The 14593-nt window shown below is 62.3% G+C and overlaps 1 protein-coding gene across 37 annotated transcripts in view; it reads left to right on the forward strand.

The window, feature by feature from the left end:
- The window catches only part of LOC310898416 (maestro heat-like repeat-containing protein family member 2B), an 83201-nt gene extending 69288 nt beyond the window's left edge, over window positions 1–13913 (forward strand). For 29 of the 37 annotated variants that reach the window (XM_083833448.1, XM_083833452.1, XM_083833459.1 and 26 more), the window contains 33 exons: window positions 187–330; window positions 620–712; window positions 1004–1073; window positions 1183–1296; window positions 1558–1631; window positions 1855–2334; window positions 2517–2670; window positions 2873–2913; window positions 3173–3311; window positions 4004–4056; window positions 4180–4290; window positions 4558–4677; window positions 4858–4965; window positions 5386–5541; window positions 5740–5862; window positions 6135–6214; window positions 6690–6789; window positions 6883–6978; window positions 7344–7448; window positions 7579–7702; window positions 7794–7910; window positions 8223–8344; window positions 8608–8760; window positions 9373–9527; window positions 9780–9921; window positions 10127–10323; window positions 10762–10899; window positions 11074–11185; window positions 11317–11463; window positions 11772–11954; window positions 12333–12488; window positions 12593–12980; window positions 13130–13913. In XM_083833448.1, the coding sequence (XP_083689574.1) occupies window positions 187–330; window positions 620–712; window positions 1004–1073; window positions 1183–1296; window positions 1558–1631; window positions 1855–2334; window positions 2517–2670; window positions 2873–2913; window positions 3173–3311; window positions 4004–4056; window positions 4180–4290; window positions 4558–4677; window positions 4858–4965; window positions 5386–5541; window positions 5740–5862; window positions 6135–6214; window positions 6690–6789; window positions 6883–6978; window positions 7344–7448; window positions 7579–7702; window positions 7794–7910; window positions 8223–8344; window positions 8608–8760; window positions 9373–9527; window positions 9780–9921; window positions 10127–10323; window positions 10762–10899; window positions 11074–11185; window positions 11317–11463; window positions 11772–11954; window positions 12333–12488; window positions 12593–12949 (4464 nt within the window). In that variant the 3' untranslated portion in view covers window positions 12950–12980; window positions 13130–13913. The remainder of the gene's footprint in view (window positions 1–186; window positions 331–619; window positions 713–1003; window positions 1074–1182; window positions 1297–1557; window positions 1632–1854; window positions 2335–2516; window positions 2671–2872; window positions 2914–3172; window positions 3312–4003; window positions 4057–4179; window positions 4291–4557; window positions 4678–4857; window positions 4966–5385; window positions 5542–5739; window positions 5863–6134; window positions 6215–6689; window positions 6790–6882; window positions 6979–7343; window positions 7449–7578; window positions 7703–7793; window positions 7911–8222; window positions 8345–8607; window positions 8761–9372; window positions 9528–9779; window positions 9922–10126; window positions 10324–10761; window positions 10900–11073; window positions 11186–11316; window positions 11464–11771; window positions 11955–12332; window positions 12489–12592; window positions 12981–13129) is intronic. The other 8 variants (XM_083833471.1, XM_083833470.1, XM_083833475.1 and 5 more) reach the window with 6 other exon arrangements.
- Window positions 13914–14593: the final 680 nt, after the last annotated feature.

The following is a 14593-nucleotide window of genomic DNA, read 5'->3' on the forward strand; positions in this document are numbered from 1 at the left end:
GCTCCCAGCTGGCAAGTGCTTGGGCCCCAGGGCCCTTTGGCAGGGGAATGCTTGCTGTCCTCTGGAGAGAGCCCTTCTGTGGGGCAGAAGGGAAAGGGAAAGCCCTCTCTGTGCAAAGGCAGGCATGTGCTGGGGGACGCCGAGTGCTAGACAGCCCTCAGAGCATCTCGTCTCTTCCCTCTGCAGGACAAGCAGGCCATCTTCGGAGCAGTGACTGCTATGATGGCTGTCGTCCTCCATGATGCGCAGCACCAGGACCGGGTGTGGAAGCAGGTCGTCTGGCTCCTGCAGCAGTACCAGGAGGTCCAAGATACTTCCCGGGTGACAGAGGTGAGGCGTTGCGCGGGGTCTGGTGCGGCTGTGGTGTGCGTGTGAGTGCCACGAGGTGTCGGGGAGCCCTCCGAGAAGGCAGGGGGGCAGCAGGGGAGCTGTGAGGCTTCCTGGGCTGCTCGGGCAGGAAGAGAACAACCCAGGTGAGCAGGAAGCCCTGGGCAGGAGCTCTGGGGTTCTCCCTGGGAGCTGGGGTTAGGGGTTCCCCATGCCACAGGCGTGCTGGGTTTCTTCCTTCCCACGTGGCTTCAGTGGCTTTAACCCACTCGTCCTCTCCCTTCTCTTGTAGAGCCTCCATTATTTCCTGAAGACCTTGGAGGAACTTCACGCTGTCGCCCCCAAGGACAAGCTCCGTGCCATCGCTGCTGCTGTGCACCACGAGGTAAAGGGAGCCCGTGCCTGTGCTGCTGGCCCAGGTCCTGCAGGCCGGATTGCCACAGAGGGGCAGGGCAGGGCAGGGCGTCCTTCCACCAGGACCTTCCTGGAGGTGCCTCGAGGCTGTGAGCACCCTGATCCTGGCTGTTTTGTGCAGGCCCGAGGGGCAGCTCAGTTCCTTCAGCACTTCCCTCTCAGCCACCTGGCAGGAGGACTCTGGAGTGCCGGGACCCAAAAGGCAGCCTCTGATCGCTGCTCTGCCTGCGATCTTTCTCTAAAATGGACCTTTCTCCCACAGCTTGGGGACGAGACCAGGCAGCACAGTGCAGGCCATAAAGAAGAACTGAGGCAGTGCATTGTGCTTCAAGGTAAGGGAGGGAATGGGACGATGCCTGTCGTGTTCTCCCAACTTCCTTGTGAACCTCAGCCATGGGGTTTTGCTGACTATTCATGCAAAATGTGGTTTCTGGCCCGCAGCTCGAATCTACCCGGAGGAGACGGTCACGTTCCTGCTGTCCCAGCTGAGCAGCGAGAACCAGGGCTCCCGCGGGACAGCGCTGACTCTGCTGGGAGCTGTGGCCCGCTCTGACGGTCAGTACCACAGGCCAGGGCCGCCAGCCAGGGCTGGGGCAGTCAGGGGGCTGAAGCTATTTGCTGTCAGAGCTTTCAGGCCCTGTAATGCAGTAGTAGCGGCAGAAACAAAGTCCTTCTGGGACGCCAGTGCTTCCCCTGCAGTCAGAGCCCAGCCCTGCTGTGCTGTCCCGCTTGTCTGTGAAAAGCCTGGGAGCTTCGAGGGATCCCTTCTGCCATCTGAGCCCTGCCTGAACGCATACCTCTCTGTGTCTCTTGCAGAACCTGCAGTGAGAGAGAAGCTGCCCCTAATTGTAGAGGCCGTGCAGCCCTTGTTCACTGAGTCCGGCACCCAGGTGAGCTCATTTAGGAAGGAACAGTGAGACCAGTGGGGCAGAGAAAGCCCCCAGAGCGGGCAGGTTGTTGTGCTGTACAAAGCCTAGCCCCGACCCCTGGCAGCGAAGGCTTCTCCTGTGCACTCGTTGCCTCTCCACGGGCTGCGAGGGCTGCCCCCAGGCAAAGGTGGCTTCCCTTTGGCTGCTGGCGGGGCAGACCGTAACCACCCTGTCTCCTTGGCAGTTGAGGAGAGCGCTCCTGGGTTTCATCAAGGATCTGCTCAGCGTCAGCATCCCGAGCTGCTTGGCATGGGATGTGGTGGCGCACATCTTTGTCGAGTTCAGGCGGGCCTCGGACAGACTGGTAAGGACAGAGCGGGACACCCGCGGCTCGGTCCCGTGCCCAGGCTGTGCCGAGAGCTCCCTCAGTGGCACTCGCAGCATCGCCTGGGCCCCGCAGAACCTCGTGTGCCCGACAGCCCTGTGCAGCGCTCGCTGCTCCCAAGCTGCCCAGCACTTCCTTGGGGCTGGGACGTGGCCCCTGAGTGGGGCCTGGCTGTCCTCATCCTCCACAGAGCCTCCTGAGGTGGGAGCTGAGAGTAATGGGGGGTTTCCCAACGCTGTCTTGCAGGCGGTAGAAGACGTCCAAGAGGAAAGAGACCTTCAGGCCCAGTGCATAGGTATCCTGGAGTCTCTGGATCTCTCTGTGGAAGGGATGACCGAAGTAAGTGGTCCTGCTCCCTGCTGCTGCAGCCACTTTTCACCTTCAGGGTGTTTTTGCCAGCCCTCGCCTGCCCCCCCGGAGCTCGACCCTAATGGGCTCCAAGGGATGCGCAAGCCATCCTTTTCACCTCTGAGCCGAGATGGGAATGCTGATGTGCCAAACTTCCTCCTCCTCCTCTGCAGCTCTTGTGGCCACGGCTCCTGCAGTACGTGGTGCCGGCCCAGTACTGCGGCATGCTGGTCCCGCTGTTGCGTTGTCTCCAAGCCCTGATCGAGAGGCAGAAGCAAACGGAAGGGCAAGAGGACACCGAGAAGCCTGCTGACGTCCAGGAGCAAGGTGGGACCAGAAGGTGCCCCAGCAACCTGTGCCGGGCTCGGCCAGGGGCCTGCCTGGTGCATGCCTCCCTGCACCCTGGCAGCCCCCAGGCCAGCTCTGCAGCTGTATGGGTACTCTCAGCCCCGCGTCGGGGCGTCGAAGGTGCGAGGGGCTGGGTGCAGAGGTGCTCAGGGGCTCACCCTGCCTTTTTTCCTCCTTGCAGCCAAGAAGCCCACGCCACAGGCCCTACTGGTTCGGCTGTTGGTGAGTAGCGGGGCCCCGGGGCAAGAGCTTTTCTGGCCAGGGGCAGGGGGAGATGCTGGGGCAGGGATGCTTTTGCTGGCAGCCCCGAGGAGGAGGCAGCGCGTCCCAGCGTGCCCAAGCCCACGAGCTGGGGATCCCGCTCCCTCCCTGGGGCTGGAAGCACGTGGGGGGAGGCGCCGAGGCAGAGTCGAGCTCCCTCGTGGGAGAAGCCGCGTCCCTGGTGGAAGGAGTGACCCCGTCTCTCTCTGTCCTCGTCTAGGTGGTGGCGGCTTGTGATCAGTGCAGAGAATGCGCGGTTGCTGCCCTACAGCTGCTGCAGGCCCTGCAGAGCAGGATCCACAGCTCCCTGAGGGGACTGTGGCCCATCCGCATCCCCCGCATGCTGCAGTACCTTGAAGGTAAGGTGCCAGTGTGGAGGGCCGGGCTCAGGAGAGCTGGAGGGGGCAGGAAAACAGCCTCCCAGCATGGCGTAGGGGAACCGCTGCCGTCCCCCTTCCAGGCAGCCAGCGTGGAGGCTGGGGGCAGCGATCTGCTGGGATCAGCTCGTCCCAGGGGTGGACGGGGCCATCGATGTCCCCGTGGAGGGCAGGTCTGGGCAGTGTCCCCCTGCCCCTGCTGGGACGGTGCTTGGGACAGGGGTGGGACCAGCGCCCCTGGCTCTGGAAGGCCGAGTGCCTGGGGCAGGTCTGCAGCAGCCGTTCTGGGCAGCTCGGTCCCACGCTGGGCAGCGCAGTAGCCTGGGAGGAGGCCCTAAATGGGCTGCAAGTGTTGGGTCTGTCAGGAGAAAATGTGTGCGGCTGTGCACGCTGGGGCACGGTGCTCGAGTAGTGCGGGGATCACAGTCGGGCAGCGGCGATCGGCCCCAGTCAGTCTTTCCTTCCCCGGCTTGAGTCGGTGGCTCTGGCCAATGTCCCTGGGATCCAGCCCGGGTCTGCAGCCTGGCAAGAGCTTTGGTGCAGGCAATTTTAGGCCCTTTCAAGCCCGGGACTTCTGGGGTTTTTGGCTCCCAGGGAAGGAGAGCACTGAACTCTTTCTTCTCCGGTGCTGGCTTAAGTGACAGCGAGGCATTTTGCTTCCTCTTGCTTTCCAGAAAAAACAGAGGGCTTCCTGGACTCTGAAGAGTGGCAGTGCTATCTGCTTAAGGTACAGCATCCCTGGGGGTGAGGCTGTGGGCAGTTGTGCCCCGACAGCTCCTGGGGCACGTGAACGTGAAAGGCCCGGGCAAAGGGCGAGACAACATTTGCCTCCTGTCGTGTTCCCCCCCAGTTCCTGACGGAGTCGGTGGAGGAGATGCTGGTGGACCAGCCATGGGTCGTGTGCCTGAGCCGGGAGCTGAGCCAGCAGCTGAGCAACCCCTCCAGCAGCGCCGAGGACAAGGTTTGCGCGCTGCCTGCACCCTCCTGGCAGCACAGCCCCGGGGCACCCAGCTCCGGGGCTGGGGCTGAAGGAGCGCGTTCCCCGTGCGGGCTGTCGTCACCGCTCCCCCTGCCCTCGCCCCAAAGATGCTTCCCTCCGTGCTGCCCAGGGTCGGCTACAGCCGGGCGCCGCGGCTGCTCCCTGGGCTGTTGGGGCCTGTCGCGGCCAGGCCCTGTCCTGACAAGCCGCGCCGTTACCACGTCTCGGTCTCGGTCTCTTCTCTTTCAGAACTTCCTGTACCAGGCTCTCGGCACGGTGCTGGCCTCTTGTCGGCAGCTCACCCACGTCCAAGGGCAGCTGCTGAAATACTTAAAAGAAACAGATGCCACCAGCCCATGTGACAGACAGGTGAGGTTTCCTCTCCTGCCCCTGCTCTGCCCGGTGTCCCCTCGTCCCAGCCCTGCTCCGGACCTTTTTCATTTCCTTGTAGCTGCTGTTTCCCTCGGGCAATGTCCTGCCTTGCCGTCGTAGCTGGCCAGGACTGGCCAGCGTGTGCCAGAGCTCACTCCCATTTCTCCATCACTGCAGGGAATAGCTTCAGTGGTCTCCTATGCTGCTGAGCGCCACTTCTACCTGGCCCTGGATGCAATGCGTGAGTTCACCCAGTGGCTCATCGCATTCGACAGACGTCGAAAGGTAATGGGTGCAGGGTTTTAGTGTTCGGCCTTCTCTTGCCCTGTTCTCACTTCCTGAACAGTGGCGGCCGAGTCGTGGCAGCCACATTGCATTTACCCCTCCCGTAAGAGCTACCTAAGACGCACTGCCCCCTCCAGAAAGCTGAGGGCCAGGAGCCGGAGCCCTGTGAGCTCTTGCTGGCTCTGCCCCTCACCTGGGGGCCATGGGCAAGCCTTTCATGGCCAGTACGCCCCTGCCGGGCACAGGCTGCTCACCTCAGGGCAGGAATGGGACAAACTCCTTCGGATGGTTTTCCACGGCCCTGCACAGCTGAGCCACACAGCCCCTTACAGCCCCGCTCCCCAGCCCCACAAATTCGTCGAGTCCTGGGGCACAGCAGGGCCAGCGGACTGACATCTCGGGGCATCTTACTCAACACAGGCGCAGAAGGGACACCAGAGAGCTCAGGCCGCTTGGGCTGCAGCCATGCTTACCTATGGCAAGGTTGCACTGCACGCGCCCAAGTCAGAACTGCTGGCCTGCGTGGAGGAAGACATCCTGGCCAACATCCTGGAGCTCTTCCATGCCTGCAGAAAGGTAGGAGCGTGGGGCACAGAGGGGCAGGGAGGGCTGGGGGCCCCCACGTGCCGAGGTGGACGGTCTCTTTCTGAACGTCCCCTGAGTGGTTTGTCCTGAATGTCCAGGTCCAACCCCAGCCCCTAAGAACCCCTCGCCCGTGTTCCTCTCCCAGCTCTTCAAGCAGTTCAACTGGTGTTTTTCTCTCTCGGGTCTCAGGAACTGCAGCACAAGCTCGCCCTGCTGAACAGCATCAAGGAGGTCACCTGTGCCATCCAGGCTGCGGACACCAAGCACAGCTTCAGGCTCTGCAAGAAGCCGGAGGTGCTAGAGATCCTGCTGGTGAGTGCCTGGAGCCGGGGCTGCCCGCAGGGGAGGTGCGATGGTCTCCCCCGGCCACCCACCAGCTCCTGAGCTCCCGAAGCCTTGTCCCCAGCTTCTGGGCCCTGGGGAGCTGGCACTCGGTGGCTGGGGAGCACGGTGGCTCTGTGGTGGCCGTGGGGATGAAGGGGCTGGTGCGGGCGCAGGCCTGTCAGCAGAGCCGGCTCCTGGGGCGGGTGGGCAGGCTCTCCGTGCCACTGCCCGCCCTGAGTGCGTCTCTCTGGGACTTGCAGGACTTGATGGAGGAGGATGCCTGCGACACCCCTGTGTCCCAAGTGCATCTCAAGATGCTTCAGCTCCTGGAGCAGCTGAGGTGAGGTCTGTGCCCCAGGCTGTGGGGGCTCGCTGTGCGTCCCAGCCCAGCCGGCTGGTGCAGCCCCAGTGGTCTCGAGTACGGGGCAGGGAGCTGTGCGGCTCTGGGCCGGGACGGCGTGCCCCGTCCTGGGTGACTTCCGAAGGCCGGGGGGCTGTTGGGGCTGGGGGGCCGCATCCACAGAGACGGGGCTGGGCTGTCATGGTCAGCGAGCCATGAGCGCTGTGCCGGCAGAAAGGCCCTGGCTCTCCAGGGGACGGGAAGGGCAAGGAACGGGCACCTGGGGGGGGTCTCCTTGCCCCTGGGGGTGAGTGCTTGGCCGCTGCCAGGGAGCTGCCAGGAACTGCCGGAGCTGGAGCTCACCAGCACGGGCTGGGGGGGCCGGGTCTGGGGCTCAAACCCAGTCGGCGTTTGGGCCACTCTGGAGATTGCTGGTAAACCCCCTCACTGTTCTCTCCTTCTTTTCTCCATCCAGCACGCTGAAGCCTTGCATGGACTGGGAGAACAGGTGCTCCCAGGTGGCTGTGTGCTGCTGGAGAGTCCTGTCGTGCCCTCCTGAGGAGACAGAGCTGCAGGTACCTGCCAGCCCTTCCCTGCACACCTCAGCGCTCCCTGTGCCCTGGCAGCTGCCGCGGTGCTCAGCCTCACTCCTCCTTTCCCGTTTTCAGTCTCTGCAGGCATCGTGTGAGGAAGCTCTGGGCCAGCTTGTGTCAGCCCTTCTCAAAGCAGAAGGGACCTCCAGCGCCTTCGCGGACGTGGTCTCCGTGAGTATCCATGAGGCAGTGGGGCAGAGTTGGGGCCTTAGGGGATGCCCAGAGGAGGATCCGTTCCCTGCCGCAGTGCCAGGGCAGGCAAAGGAACGGGCGCTGCGGGAGGCAAAGCCAAGAGCCAGGCTCCCAAGTGCCAGGCTGGCACAGGGAGATGCCGGTGGGGAAACGGCTCCTGGGTGAGGGCAGGGGTGCGTGGAGCGAGCGGGGCAGGGGGGTGGCAGTGCCGGTGCTCGGCGGGGCTGGGGCCACGCGGAGCCGCAGGGCAGGCCCTGCGGGAAGGGGCCAGAAGAGGAGGGAGGCAGAGAGGGGTGCTGGGGAGAGAAGGACACCCGTCACGAGACGCATGTGCTCCACCCCAGATCTTGCTGCGCCACCTCACGTCAACGAAAGCATGGGAGCGAGAGAGGGCCCTGCAGGTCTGCGCCCAGCTGCTGGGCACTTACGAAGAGCTCTTCAAGTGTTCGGTGAGTAGGGAGCCCCGCGTGCCCCGTCCCCTCTCCCTGCTGGCCACGGCCCCGACGCCTGGCCATGGCCTGGGGAGGCGAGCAGGCACTGGGCTGCCTGCGAGCTTCCTCCTGCCTCTCGCCCCCGCAGAGGGAACGCACCTGCTCGCAGTTCGGCTCCTTGGTCGGCGTGCTGGGGCCTCTGCTGAGCGACTCCCAGGCCACGTCCCGGCAGAGGGCAGGGGCCTGCCTCAGCTGCCTCCTCCGGATCCAAGGTGAGGAAAGCGGGTTCTTCCTGGCCCCCATCAGCCCCATCTTCTCTTCCTTCCTTGCCCAGCGAGGGCTTTTGTTTACGTCCCTTCCCAGCCAGTCAAGAAACACTGTCGCGACGAATGAGGGGAGTGGACGGGGCGCTCTGTGGCCCTGCACAATCACCGTTCCCACTAAGAAATCGGTTGGAAGCGAGCTCCTGCCCCCTCCTCAGTGAGCAGCGTCTGCGCTGAGGAATTTGCGGGGAGGTTTGCTCCCTCCCGGAGACGCTGGTGCCCGGTGCAGGACCTGGGGACGCAGCAGCTGGGAGCAGAGGCCTGCGGCTGCTGGGACCCCACAGCCCCAAAACAGCTCCAGGGGAAGGAGGGCTCTGTGCGGCCCGGGATGTGTCAGCCACGGAGCCGGGCTGGTGGCATCCTGCCACGGGAGGGTTGGGAGGGCCCTGGCCTTTGCTCCCCAGCCTCCTCTATCCACGTCTGGCGCCAGAGATTCAGTTCCCCTAACCAGGACTCCCTTCTCTCACAGCATGTGGCATGACGAAGACCAGGAGAGCGGTGCTCCAAGTGCCTGACTGCAAGGAGCTGTGTGAGAGGCTGAAGAGCACGGAGGACGGGTCTCTGTGTGAGGAGCCTGCCAAAATAGCGAAGGTAACTGGCTCCAGAGAGTGAGGTGGGGGCCCCAGTGCATTTGTCAGGAGGTGCGTTTCGCACGCAGGGAAACAAGACGAGAGGAGATGGTTCTAAACCCCTCCGCTGCAGGAAGTACAAAAAAGCAGCGTATGCACAGAGGAGTGTGCCCTGAGTGCCCTCTCAGTGACCAGCGAGCTGCTGAGCTCAGAGGCCCCTGGAGTTTCCTTTCTGTTCTAAAGAGCCGGAGCAGAGCTGTGACAGTGTCTCTCCTGTCTCTCCAGGGGGTTTGCCAGTACTTCCCCCAGGGACAGGCCAGGAGCTTCATGGACGCCATCATGAAGACCTTCGAATGCGCTAACGAGGAGCGTGCACAGGCAGCTGGCGACTGGATGATCGTATTCCTGGAAGTGTGCGGAAAGGAAATACGTCCAGAGGTAAGGGAGACCCTTGTAACCCTCGGCCTTGACTTCTCTCTGTTGGCTGTTGTGCTGCACCTCGTGTGGGCTGAAGAAATGCAGCCCGAGCGTGGAGCTGAGGGGACCGCTGCTGCTTGACACGTTCTGCTCTGTGCGGTCCTCTGACGAGGACTCAGGCACTGCACTCTCAAGTCTCCCGTCGGCGCAGGTCCTTGCCCCGGGCGAGGCAGTTACCGCTGGGACACACCAACCTTCCCGTTCCTCCCCACTGCCTGCAAGGTGTCGGAGCCTGCTGGGTTGCGATCTCCCATCGCTGCAGCCGTGCGCCGGCGATTATCCAGGCTGTTGGGCATAAAACGTGCCCAGGCCTTCGGTGTGCTCAAATCGCTCAGCTGCTGCCACCGCCGGCCCCAGGCACACGCAGCGACGGAGCGGGGTGTGCGCGTGTGCACGTTGGTGTGCGTCAGCGCCGAGAGCACACGCGCCCCCAGCCGTGAGGCAGGGCTCAGGGACGAGGGCTTGTCAGCGTGCCAAGGCGGCAGGCGTTGCTCAGGCGCCGAGTGACCGTGCTGGGGTCCTGCACAGGCAAAGGATACGCTGAGGTGTGCCATCTCGCCCCTTGCCTTGCAGGTGCCTGAAGTCGCGAACATCCTGTGGAAGGCCATGTACACCATGCAGCAGGGCACCCTCAGGGACCTGCTCTTCCAGGCAGCCCGTCTCCTGGCCGGCTTCCACCCCCAGCCTGTGGTGGACAGCCTCCTCCAGACAGAACTGCCCTCAGAGAGGTATGTGCGCTCCCCCCTTGCCCCGCTGTGGCCAAACAGCAACCCCAGGCTTGCCTGCGGTAGGCAGATCCAGGGAAGCAGCAGGTCCCATTCCTCCCCCAGAAGCCTGGGCTCTGCGAGATCGTGCGCTCGTGCCTCTGGGGAAGCAGGCATCGTATGCCCGCTGCTGGCGAGGAGAGCGTTTGGCCTCTGGGGAGGGCACCAGGGCTGCCAGAGGACGGGGCTCACGGGTGAACGTCTGGTTGCTTGCAGAGACATGGTGCAGCTCTGGAGGAGCCTGGGCAGCAGCGACCTCGGGCCTCAGGTCCTGAGGCACTTAGCAGAGAGGCTGGACAAGGCACCTAAAAGCAGACCTTTGTGCAACGATGCTGATCAAGAGCTGCATCGTCTCAAGGTATGTTCGTCGGCAGAAGCATTTCTGCAGCTTCCCACCTGCTTTCTAACTTAGCTCATCAGGGTGAGGGAGTTGGGGGTCATCCGAGGCTGTCCCAGGTGTGAGACCTGCCGGCAGGAAGAGTCCCCCAGGGGGACAGGGGCACCAGCGGGCTGGTGGGAAAGGCGGTGTTTAACAGGTTCTTGTGGGTCACATTTCCCTGCAGCTCCTCTGTGCGATCTCTGAGGTAGTGTCTGCTCTGCTGACCGCGGAGGCAGTCCGGGACCTGCTTCCTCACCTCCTTCCAGTCCTCCTGCAGTGGGTCAGCAACGAACTGGGGGTAGAGTTGCTGTTTCCCCCTCTGAGTCCTCCAAGAGGACTCCTCCTCTTCAAGGACACGGGACAAGAGGAGCTGTTGTGCGGGTAAGGAGCAGCAGGGGCGGGGAACGGGGGGCTTCAGTTCCCCAGCCAGGCACGTTTGTTCGTGGTGCTGAGGGAGCCAAAGGGCTGCCCTGTTTCCCAAGCCTGCCCTGTCTCCCAGGTGTGGAAACGGGTCGCCGGGGCTCGTTTGACTTCTGTCCTCTGCTGGAGAAGGATCTGTTCCCAGACGGGACGGGACCGACGGCTGCTCTCGGCCTGTCTCCTCTGCATCCCCGATTACAGCGTGTCCTTCCTCTCCCTGGACCGATCCAGGAGAGACCGGGCGTCAAACTCTGCGCAGGGCTGGCAGCTCTCGGGACAGGGGAGACCCCAGGCGTGGGGCAGCCCGGGGCGCTGGGACCGGGGCGTTTCGGCAGAGCCAAGACAAAACTTCCCCTCTGGTGCCACGATGTGAGATTTCTGTGGGTTTTCTTTCGCCAGACTCTACTGTGATGCTCTGGAGCAAGTGCTGAGAAGATGCCTGGACGAGAGGTGGCAGCAGGTGCTCTGCAGGCACGGAGTGTGGCCATCCTTGGACTTGCCTCAGTGGCACTGCAACAGCGTGCAGCTGCTGACCAGGTGAGAGCCCAGCGGGTGGCTGTGCCCCGGGAAGCAGCCGCAGGACCCTTCCCGTGTGCCTGGGGAGCTCTCCTGGGAGGCAGGGCAGCGCCTGCGTCGCAGCAGGGGACGTTTCGGGCCGTGGCCCGTGGCCTTCCCACCTGACCACGTCACCTGCTTGTGCTCTGTGTGCAGTGTGCTGCTCCGTGCCCGGCTCGTCTCGCGTGCGCTCATACAGACCTTCCTGCCGTGGCTGCACTCCCCCTTGCCAAACCTGCAGGTCACGGCGCTGGCTTTCTTCGCTGAGGTGAGGCGGCGCGTGGGGCGGGGCGGGCTCAGAGGGCTTTTCGGAAGAAACTGCTGCTTGGGGTGTCTCTTTATGGAAGAGACCAGCCGAGGTCCCATGCCAGCACTAACAGACCTTTGGCTGTCTTGTAGCTGATGAAGGACTCGCCAGCTGAGGGGAAGGATCTCCTGAAGCCCCTGGTACGGCTCTTCCTGGAGAAGCTGCAGCATCCGAGCTGTGCTGTGCAGCACATGGCAGCGAGAGGCCTGGGCAGTGCTGTCAGTGGCTTGCCCAAGAAGGTGAGGCGCACTTTCCTCTGCTCTGGCTGCAGCCCCCCAGCAGAGAGCCGGGCAGAGGCTGAGTGAGAGCCAAGCAGAGCCGCGGGGCAGTTCGGGAGCCTGGGGCAGAGCAGCACGGGCAGATGGGGGCTTCCCAACGGCCAGGCTGCTCTCCAAGCTCAGCACGGTGGCAGCGGGGAACCGTGCGAGTGCCGTTCGTCACGGGGTTGTGCCGCAGCCGCACCCCCTTGCCGAACAGACGTGGGGAGAAAGGGTGGGCATTGCAGGCAGGAGCCGCGAGCAGCTTGTGCGCATCTTTGGCGTTGCAGGTTCAAAAGCACAAGAGGAGCATCGTGGCAGCACTGGAGCGTGAAATGAGGAACGTGGACCATCCAGAGGTGGCTGCGGAGAGCATGTTGGCCCTGGCAGAAATACTTGCAAAGCAGACGGCGAAGGGCTTGGGCGGGGCCTTCAGACGCATCGCCCGCTCCACCAGGAAGTTCCTTGATGCCGTGAGTGAACCTACTTTTCTCCCACTTGTCCGAGGGGCGTGGGGTGGGCAGGGGCCTGCCCGTGCTGCGTGGAGGTGCTCCTCCAGGCAACCAGCTGCCGTGGCCCCTCTCTCTCTCTCTCCTGCGGGTGGGACGCACCGAGCGCCCCGGCACTCAGGTGCCATTTCTTAGGGGTGGGACGAGGAAGGGACCTTCCACATGGCAGGGAAGGGGCCGGGATGAGGTGACCTCGTTCTGGAGCTGGTTTCCAAAGCGCCACTGCCAATAGCGCTGTGCTCGCTCGCCCTCAGTTGTCAGTCCCTGATGCTTCGTTGTTGCAGAGAGGCTGGGAGACGATGCCTTCGTGACCCAGCTCACAGATGGCTTTCTGGGTTGCAGAAGCAAGAGGACCTTCGTTTTGCGGCCTTCAGTCTCTACACGGCCCTGGCTGCTGGCGCCAAGGACAATCTCACCACGTTCTTCAGCGGAGAAGTGGAGCAGATATTGGGAAGCCTCTTCCTGCACCTCCAGGACCCCAGCTGTGCAGTATCCAGCGTAAGAACCCCCTGAGCTTATTTGCCAACCCACAGAAAGGCTCCCTGAGGAGCTGCCTCCCTGGCAAGGGAGAAGGAACGACCGAGCACAATGCTCTTTTCCAGGTTTGCAGGACAGCCCTCTATGTCTGCGCTCCTTTCGTCGAGCCAAAGGGGCTGCAGGTAGTCGTCAAGAATGCCATCGGGCGCAGTGGAGCACAGCTGCAGAGCGAGGTCTGCTCTTACCTGGTGAGTGAGCCCTGTCCCGGGGCGACGCTGGGGCCACGGGGCCCGGCACCGAGCGGGGAGCATGGCGTGACGCGTCCGTCCGTCCCGCCGCATGCTCCCCGGGAGTCTGAGGGCTCGGCAGCGAGGCCTCTCCGGCCCAAGCAGAATTCACACCTCCCTGCTCTCCCCCAGGAGACACATGCTCCCGAGCTGCTGAAGACACTGAAGCGCCAGCAGAAGCCACCACTGGAGTAGCGGTCCACAGATGCCACTCTCCACGTCCTTGGTGAGAGCCGGGACGGAGCTCTCTGCTCCGCTCCCACCGGGGCGGCCCAGGGGCCGCCAAGCGCTGCCCCAGCCGCCTTCCCTACGGTGCCCAGGAGGGCACGGCCAGGGGCCGTATCTTGACACTGCCTCTTCTTCCCCACGCTACAGAAGCCAGCCCGGAGCACAAAGAAGGCAGCCCAAAGCATGCTGAAGACATCCCAGAGCATGCAGAAGATCTCTCGGGGCACACAGAAGACGTCCCCGAGCTTGCAGAGGCCTGAGCACCCACAGAATAAAAATCCAGAGAGCACAGCGGCTGTGGACTGGGTCCTTCCCAGGGTGGCATTGGTGGGAGCTGGGGCCAGGCAGCGCTGCCTGCAAACCTCTCAGCACTGGTGGGATGGGGAGGGTCAGGGCCAAAGCACCAGTGCTCCGATCCCCCCATCCATGTCCAAATGTAGTCCCAAAGCTGGGAAAAAACAAGAAAACCTTGAAGAAAATTGGGAGGCCTGCAGCTTGTGTAGTCTTTTAGCTGAAGGAAAGAGACAGGTAGCCTTGAGCTAGCAGAAGCAAGGAAGATAAGGGATAAAAGGTTAAAAAGAAGGAGAAAACCAGCTCCAGACTGGTTTTCCAACTATAGTTACCTTTTGCTCAATAAGGGTCATTAACATATTAAAAATCACGCCCATCAAAATGCTAATGTATGCTGATGTGGGATTTGGTGTCCTCCCCTCCACCACTGTTCCTTTGTAATGAGCACACTCAGTAGAGATAAGTTAGGTGAGCTATGACAGCCAATCAAAAGTAACCAAAGAGAGAGTTTTCACAAGTTTGCTGTGTATAAATTACGGTGATTCGAGTCAGAGGTGTGCTTGCTTTGAGAAAGATCGCCAAGCACCCGACTCTGCAGAGTTATATAATTAATTATTTAATTAAACGACCTTCATGTGGATTCTGACTCTGTGTGCTTGTTGGCGCGGGCACGAACCTACGGACTACACAAACACGGCCTGGGGCAGAAAGAAAAGCAAAACGGGGGGGCTGCTGATGGCGGCTGGGATCACAGCTGGGGAAACTGGGCTGGGGCACGAAAACAGAGGTGAAATGTTGCACGTTGGGGCTCAACGCCAGTCTTTGTGCACTAGCTTTGGGGCCCTATGTGAAGATGGAGTCATCATCTGTCTTTGGGGGGCTCAAAATGAGCCTTGTTTGGCTGGTTTTCAGGCTCAGCAATGCAGGCAGTCCTGTGGTTTCCAGCCTTTATAGGAGGCTCGTTGGGCAGCTGTGGGCGGCTTGAAAAGGGAGACTACCTGCTGTGTTTTGTGGGCCCAGCCAGGCTCATCTGTCCAGCCTGGGGGCTCAGAAATGGAGAGTAAGCAGCACGTTTTGGGATCTCGGAATCGAGCCCAGTGCCAGTGTACTCAGGCTCAGAAACTGAACCCACCGGCTGCTTTGGGGCCAAGCCCTCAGCCAGGCCAGACTGTATTAGTTAGTATGTATACAGTGCACAACTATAGGGCGTCTGGCATTAACATTTCAGTTAGAACAGCGATCGAGTTGCCCAGGCTTTTGGGACAAGCACCAGCTGTAATTACCTGCAGACAGGTAATTACACGCACAACACAGCCGGTC

Source organism: Anser anser, assembly GCF_964211835.1.
Source record: "Anser anser genome assembly, chromosome: 4".
Lineage (NCBI taxonomy): Eukaryota > Metazoa > Chordata > Aves > Anseriformes > Anatidae > Anser > Anser anser.